Genomic DNA, 8,486 nt, shown 5'->3' with positions numbered 1-8,486 from the left:
CTTAGAAGGCTCAATTCTTCAGACCATCTCTTCAACTTCATATAGTTTGATCCAATATAAGTATGCCAAATTTTCATAATATCAACCAAGTTTGTTTCCCTTTTTAATTATAGAAAATAGAGATCAAGAATATTTGTAGGAACCTTCTCCAGTCCCTTCTTCTCCCATTGTTTTATTAGTGTTTCTTTGGTGTTTGGGAAAGATACACAGTTCTTTCCTATGTAGTTCCCAACAACTATATTTATCCTCCACTTCACTAGGCAATTTAAATTTAAAAGGAAAGTTGAGAATCTCAACTTTTGTTTTAAACTCACCCGAGTAGATTTGACCTTTGTATGTATGATCCTATGCTTTCTTTTCTGCATTCTTTTTCCAGACTTCATATACCTTCTAGCTAGAATTGCTCATAATAGTATAGGTTTTTGATTTTGTGGACTTCATCAACTCCTTCAATGTTTCCACAAACGAATTAACTATCTTTTCATATTCTTTCTTCTTTAGTAAATTCCAATCCTAAAGGTAGTGTACATTCAATTGAATATTTGTTTGCTAGATTTTATCTTTATTGAGAAAAATCTCTCATTTCTTTGAATGCATCAGTAACCTTGTGATTTGATTTTTAAACCCGAAGATACCTTTAGACCCGAAAATCTCTCATTTCTTTCATTTTTTTCTTCTCATTTTCCTTTAGATCTGTTCTCAAATCGTCATTATTCATAATTGAAATCCTTAATAAAACAATTTCAATTTTCTAGCATATGAAAAAAATTAAAATATGAAAAAAAATCGGATCAGCGGGTATCCGGCTGGCCGATCCGATCCGATCCGATCCGGTATTTTCGGATCGGATAGTGGTCGGATACCGGATCGGATACGGATCGCAATTTTTGAAGAAAAAAAAGCGGATATCCGATCCGAAATACCGGATCGTATCCGATCCGTAGGTTTGGCCACCCCTACTACTAAGTATCTATTTTTTATGTTCATGAAAATGTTGAAATTAATATTGTATACACTACTAACTATGTTTTTTTTTCATGTAGACTACTTTTACTCAATTAATTGAAACTTAAGATTTTTTTTTTATTTCAATGAACAAAAATCAGTAATGGAGTTATGGATGGAGGCAGTTGTGAATAAAAAGCGGCCGTATGTTTGGAATAGGGTACATGGGCTCAAAACAAGTATTAAAAAATGGGTATAAAAGACAACTATCTTTAGAGGTAAATATCTTTAAAGAAATTATAAGTACTTTGAAAATGCAAAATTCAGAAAATGAGAAAGAGATTGTACTTCAAAAAGAAGAAGATGATAAATGTAAGGTAGGATATATAGAACAATAAGAGAATTAAAATGCTTAAGTCCAATCAAGTTAAACTGGGTAATGACAAACTTGTTCTTCAAACACAAATACATTCTTTAAATGAACGAGTGTCAACAATATCCTAGCATTATGGAAGAACTCAGGGCAACAAATTAACTCAAACTTTATAACTCCGGACGATTTATGAAGAATGCTTAGTGATTTCATTCCTTAATTTGGTTTATATCTTCAATAAAATTTCTATTTATCATTATTGTATTGAAAGAAAGAACTACTGATATATTTAATCAAAATAAGATAAGATATCTTCATTAATAAATAAATTCTATTTACATGAATAATCATTCCTATATATATAGACTAAAAAACAACCACCTCGTGTTTTCTAACTTTTGGCAGATACATAAAAATTTAGGTTTTCAAAATGCCAGTATGAATCCTGTGGAATGTGGCAAAAACAATGGGAATACATATGTATAGAAATATAATATTACACTATGCAGTTCAGTTATTGATTAACATAACCATATTAAAATAACAAGTATAAGTCCTCCATAAAAGAATAGGCCAGGTAGTGGCCGACTCTTAGGATGTATTTAGAGGGCACGACCTTTAATAATGTCGAAGCTCATTTCGCTTGGGTCAGTTGCTTGTAACTCGACTTGAATGCCATCAAGTTCCCTCTTGAACCTATCCTTGGAGCTAGCGTACACCATTTTCATCCTCACTTTAGACGATTCTGGAGACCTAATACAAAGAAAATGGTGAAATAAAATGAGTTGTTTAATAAGTGAACTTCAATCTCAATAGCAAACCAAACCTCTCTTAAGATGGATTCCTTCTTCTTCCATCACTGGTTCCTTTTTCATTTCCATTTTCCATTTCCATAATCTTTAATTTAATTTTAGTCCACTCTTCAATATTAAATCAAATAAGATAGTCCTTTTTTTCTTCTTATATTCCTATCAAACATGATAAACCTATCTGAAAATAGTTAAATACCATTTGATACAAATTTTTGAAATGGGTGTACTTTTTTACATGTTTCTTATCAAATTAATTCTTATTAAATTAGAAGTTACATATAAAAAAAAATTAATTAGTAAATAATACAAATTCAAATTTACTAAATTAAAACAAATCATTAATAATTTACATGTCAAATTATATATATGAATAATCTAAAAAAAACATTTCTTTCACATTTCAATATTGTATTGTTGGATAATATATATATATATATATATATATATATATATATATATATATATATAGTCATCATCAAAACATTTGTTTGTTGGTATGTTTTAATTTGAGTTTAAAGGATGTAATGTTCTTTTCGTTATAGAACTTTCCATGACATTTATACAAGTTGTTTTATTAGTTTAAAAAAGATTTTTACGGTCAAGTGATGAATCTAGCCCTATATCATGTAGGCATATTACATTGGTTTCTGATTTTTTTTTTCTTAAGATGATTAAAGATAGTATTAATTAGTAAAAATGTTACCAAGCAACGAAGATGATCTTGCTCTTCTGGACATTTTCATCCGTGGTGTAGTCAAAATCAAAGACAGCATAGCGACATTCATCGGTAGGCAGCGAGGCAGTGAAATTGTCATAGTCTTCTTTAGGGCCGCCCAACTTTTCAACCACAACGGTTTGACCTTCAATCTTGAAAACTATGAATCGGTAGATTCTCTTCGCCTTCAATTCCCCGAATTTGATCTTACAATCGTCCTCCACCGCAGTTCCAGATGCTGCATTCGCCTATGAAAAACACAAAAAACATGTGAATATTTGAAGTAAAACAAGTGTCTTATTAATTGTTTGCCCACAAATGGATAACAAGTACCCCCATCTCGTTCCATCTTTCTTAAGAAAATTTGGGCACTTACAAGATCGATCCCTTAATGAAATTAAAAACATGTTATGAAAAAGCATGTGTCTGTGTGAGAAAGAGATGACATTTACCATCTTGGCTTGACCGAAGGAACAATGGGAGAAGAACTCTTCAAATGAAAAGAAAAAGAAAGAGATGGGAATAGAAGAGGGAGAATTCAGCACGAGACAACCTTGAGCGTTTTGTTTGATGAGGAGAGAAATGCGGGAAGAATGAGAGAGGAGAGAGATTTTAGGAAGAATTTAAGGGCTTACAATCATCTTGGCCATTGAGACCAATAACACATCACAACATCTATTTTTCTCTCTCTCACACCAATAAAACATCACAACTAATCCATAATGATGATCGATTTTAATAAAAATAGATCAATTATAATGATTTTTATATTTGATTAAATATAAAATATAAGATGAGTCGTTTGATGTTCACTAGGACAGTTGACTGACCGCACTATCTACATGCCTTGCATTTTAGCTTAGTGACACAGTTGTGCTGAAGGCGTGTTGCTGACGCACAGTGGCAGTTGTGTCGACATCATACTTTTCCTAACAGCTGAGTGTCATTATTAAACTAAAATTCCAAGTTGCTTAAGCACAGTCTCGTCAAATGTACAGTGTCATCAGTCGACTGTTATTTCAGCATGGTTGAAGACAGTTGTCTCAACACATCTGGCTTATCAACTTATCAACAAATTCTCCATAAGTTTATGCATACTAAATTAGTTTAGATCTAGAAGACCTAAAATATTTCTAAAATAAGAATATGTAATCTCGGGGAGTGGCTTCGTGAAGATTTCGACCATTTGTTGATTCGTTGGCACATATTCCAGCCAAATACGCTTCTGCGCCACATGATCCCGGATGAAATGATATTGGATGTCGATATGCTTCGTTCTTGAGTGCAACACCGTATTAGAAGTGATCGTAATAGCGTTGATGTTGTCACGGAAGATAGGAGACTCGTCTGCCTGAATGCCAAAATCTTTTACCTGTTATTGAATCCACAACAACTGAGCACAATAGCTTCTTGTAGCAAAATATTATGCTTCTGTTGTAAACGTGGTAATCGACGTCTACTTCTTGTTAAACCAAGAGATTAGACGATCACCAAAGAACTGACACGTTCCATTAGTGCTTTTCCAATCAATTTTGCAACCTGCATAGTCTGCATTAGAGTAACTAATTAAGTTGAAATTGAAATCATTCGGATACCACAGTCCAACACATTGAGTTCTCTTTAGATATTTCAAAATACTTTTAACAGCTATGTAGTGAGATTGTTTAGGATTAGCCTGAAATTTTCCACACGCCGACAGCAAACAGAATGTTTGATCGGTTGACTGTTAGATAGAGTGAGAGACAATGATCCCTCTGTAAGCTATGATGTCGACATCCTAGCCACCCTCATATTTATCCAGCTTGCTTGTGGAGTTCATGGGTGTTAGGACAGCTGAACAGTTCTCCATACCGAATTTCTTTAGTAATTCCTTGGTATACTTCGCTTGATTAATGAAATGTCAGCTTCAAGTTGACGAACTTGAAGACCAATAAAGAACGTCAGCTCACCCATCATACTCATCTCAAACTTATCCTACATCAACTTAGAAAACTTTTCACATAATTTGGGGTTAATTGACCCAAATATGATATCATCCACATAAATCTGTACAATTAATATATGTGAATTTTTCACAAATATGAAAAATGTTTTATCTACTATGCCACTTATAAAATCATGCTCAAATAAGAATTTAGTCAATGTATCATACCAAGTTCTAGGAGCTTGCTTAAGACCATATAAAGTTTTATCTAATTTAAAAAAAATGATTAGGCAAAGAATGATTTTGAAAACTAGAAGGTTGTTCAACATAAACATCCTCATTAAGTATATACCATTTATAAAAGTATTTTTAACATCCATTTGATATACTTTAAAGTTTTTAAAAGTAGTATAGGCTAAGAAAATTCTAATAGCCTCAAGTCTAGCTACATGGGAAAATGACTCCTCAAAGTAAATTCCTTCCTCCTGTCTATATACTTGAGCTACCAGCCTAGCTTTGTTTCTCAAAACTAAGCCATCTTCACTTAGTTTGTTTCTAAAAACTCATCTAGTTCCAATAACAGATTGATCATCTGGTCTTAGAAATAGATGCCAAACTTTGTTTTTTCAAATTGATTTAATTCTTCTTGCATAGCATTGATCCAATCTAGATCAAGCAATGCTTCATCAACTTTGTTAGGTTTAATTTGAGAAATAAAAGCAGAGTTTGCAAATTTATCCATTAGTTGGTTTCTTATCATGAGAGGCGCGGATGGATTACCTATGATTAGTTTAGGTGGGTGGGTGGTTTCTGTTCCATTTGAAGTTTGGTCCCAAAGGGTCAGCTGTCTGATCAACTGGTTCAGCAACATCCGAACTATCAGTTGCCTGCTGACTTTTAGTCTGGTTGTCTGGTTGAACTTCAACCGGGTCAACTGGCTGATCAGACGGGCTGTTTTTGTTACTTGAACTTCATCATCACTATCAAATTGAAGATTAAAAAATTCCAATCTATTAGCCACTTCAATGATTTTATTAGAGTTGTTTTCAACAGATTCATCATATACAATATGAGTTGATTCTTCAACAGTTTATGTTTGTTTTTTAAAAACTCTATAAGCTTTGATGACTGATGAGTACCTTAACATGATGTCAGCATCTACGTTGGCATCAAAAGTAGTCAGATGATTTTTACAATTGTTATGAATAAAACACTTACAACCAAATATTCTAAAATATGAAATTTTAGGAACTTTTCCATAGAAAATTTTATAAGGCGTTTAATTAAAACGTTTATTAATCATTGATCTGTTTTGAGTGTAACATGTTGTGTTAATGGCTTCTGCCCATAGTTCTTGAGATACACCAGAATCAACTAGCATTGACCTAACTGCTTCTTTCAGTGTTATATTCCTCTTTTTAGCAAGACCATTTTGTTGTGGAGTTCTGGCACTAGACAACTCGTGTCTAATACCAGATTCCTCAAGGAAAGAAGACAAATTTCTGTTTGTAAATCCAGTTCTTCTATCACTTCTAATCTTTATAATACTTAAGGATTTTTCATTTTGTAATCTTATAAAAATCTTAATTAAATTTTCAGCAATTTGATCTTTAGATGCTAAAAAAATTATCCAAGTAAATCTAGAATAATCATCAATAATACCTAGGATATATCTCATTCCCCCTAAACTGGTCACTAGAATTAGATCAAACAGATTCATGTGCAATAACTCTAGACACCTATCGGATTTCATATTCCCTTTGTTTTTAAATGTTGATCTAACCTGTTTGCCCATCTGACAAGTAGGACAAACCTTATCTTTAGAAAACTTCAGTTTAGGTAATCCACTTATAAGATCTTTTGAGCAGATGTTGTTGATCATTTTAAAGTATAGATGATTTAGTCTTATAAGCCACAACCAATTTTGATCATTTTTAGTAATCATGCAAACATGATCAGATATTTTATTCTCCTTGGGGATCCATATTTGAGTTATTTTTATGGATCTCCCATTTTGAGTTGTTAACAGTGCGTATGATTTTGACTCGGTAGACGTCTTCATGCTTGTTGATGATCCATTGACTTTAGGAGATGATTTTTGATGAAAACTTCTTGACTTTCTGTCAAATTTTTTGTTTACCAGACCAACTAGTTGCCCGCTTCTTGGGTTTAAGCCAACTTGAATTTTGGTCAGTTGGCTTAACATATTTAATTTAATCTTTTAAAGTATATGTATCACAACTTTGGTTAGTTTTAGTGTCAGTTAAATTTCCCTTGACAAAACTTATGGGTTTAAGCTCGCCTTTTACTGGGTTCAACTTTTTGCTGGATTTATCTGGGTTGCCATTAACAAATCCTAGACCGTATTTGTATCCAACAGGCCTTTGCTACATAATTAGTAGTTTGACGACATCTCCAGACTTCGTCCAAGAACTAACCACATATTTTAATCGTTGATTTTCTGCTGAAAAAGTTTGGATTATTTCTTTGAGCTTTTCATTCTCAGATGAAAGCTCATTTATTTTATTTTCTAAATCTTCTGGTTTAGTGCTTTGAGATGAAAAGTCGGTACTGTCAGATTTTATTTTCAAATTTATTTCATTAAAAGAGTTCGACAGTTTCTTGTACTCAATGACCATGTCATTGAGTGCAATAGTTAGCTCATCTCTTGTAAATTTCTTAGAGGTAAAGTCAAATACCTCATTGTCGTTAGCCATGAAACATTTGACACCTTCGTCCTCACTATCACATGAGGAGCTTTCATCAGAGTCGCTGTCAATCCACTTGCTCTTGCTTTCTTCAGCTAACAGAGCTTTCTGATCTTTCCTATTCTTCGTATCAAATGACTTCTTGTCGTCCCTCTTGGGCTTTCTGCAGTCGGCCTTGAAATGACCTAGTTTGTCACAATTAAAGCATTTTAAGTTAGCCTTGGATTCATTCTTTAAGTTATTTCTATTAGAATTAAAGTTAGAATGATTCTTCCTCATGAAATTGTCAAACTTCTTGACAAATAGTGACATAGCGTCGTCGCAGATCTGCTCAACAGACTTCGCAGATGCCGAGGTAGATGGCTCTTTAGTAGTCACCAGCACTTTTGTTGTGACGAATTTGGATGGATTCTCTTCATTCCTTGAGTTTATTTCAAACTCATAGGCTTTCAGATCGGCGAACAGATCATGCAGCTCAAGCTTGTTGAGATCTTTGGATTCCCTCATCGCCATCATCTTGATGAGCCAGATCTGACGTCATCATCAGATGCAAACGTGCATCCAAAAGTTGATGTGAAAGCGGCTTCAGCCATTAATACTTGACACCATTGAAATTTCTTATGTAGAAATTATGTATTGAATGGTTTGTTAGATTCATTGTACAATGTGTACAATGAAAAGATTACGACAAAAGAACTATGGCAATCTCTTGAACGTAAATACAAAACCAAATATGCGTGTGCACAAAAGTTTATGGCCGATTGATTTTTGGACTAAAAAATAGTAGATTAAAGACCAATCATTAAACAAGTTCAAAAGATCCAAGTCATTTTGCACAAAATGCATGCTAAGGACATGAATTTGGGAGAAACTTTTTAAGTGGTGGATATTATTGAGAAACAACCACCGTCTTGGAATGAAATCGGTATTTTACAATGGACGCGTTCGGTATTTTATAAGCTTCTGGTTTTATATGAAATCGGTATTTTACAAAGGAACGCGTCTTGTA

General features: G+C 33.3%; 1 protein-coding gene across 1 annotated transcript; it reads right to left on the bottom strand.

The window, feature by feature from the left end:
* Positions 1–1,920: 1,920 nt before the first annotated feature.
* On the bottom strand, positions 1,921–7,990 carry LOC124909705. Its single transcript, XM_047450358.1, has 5 exons — positions 7,469–7,990; positions 4,337–4,393; positions 4,137–4,217; positions 2,834–3,093; positions 1,921–2,071 (listed from the first exon to the last, which is right to left on the bottom strand). The coding sequence occupies exons 1-5, from the start codon at positions 7,988–7,990 to the stop codon at positions 1,921–1,923; spliced, it is 1,071 nt and encodes a 356-aa protein (XP_047306314.1).
* Between the last annotated feature and the right edge of the window lie 496 nt (positions 7,991–8,486).

This window comes from Impatiens glandulifera, chromosome 7, assembly GCF_907164915.1.
Source record: "Impatiens glandulifera chromosome 7, dImpGla2.1, whole genome shotgun sequence".
NCBI classification, from domain to species: Eukaryota; Viridiplantae; Streptophyta; class Magnoliopsida; order Ericales; family Balsaminaceae; genus Impatiens; species Impatiens glandulifera.
Note: the sequence above shows the minus strand (reverse complement) of the source record. Positions and strands in the feature narration are given on the sequence as shown.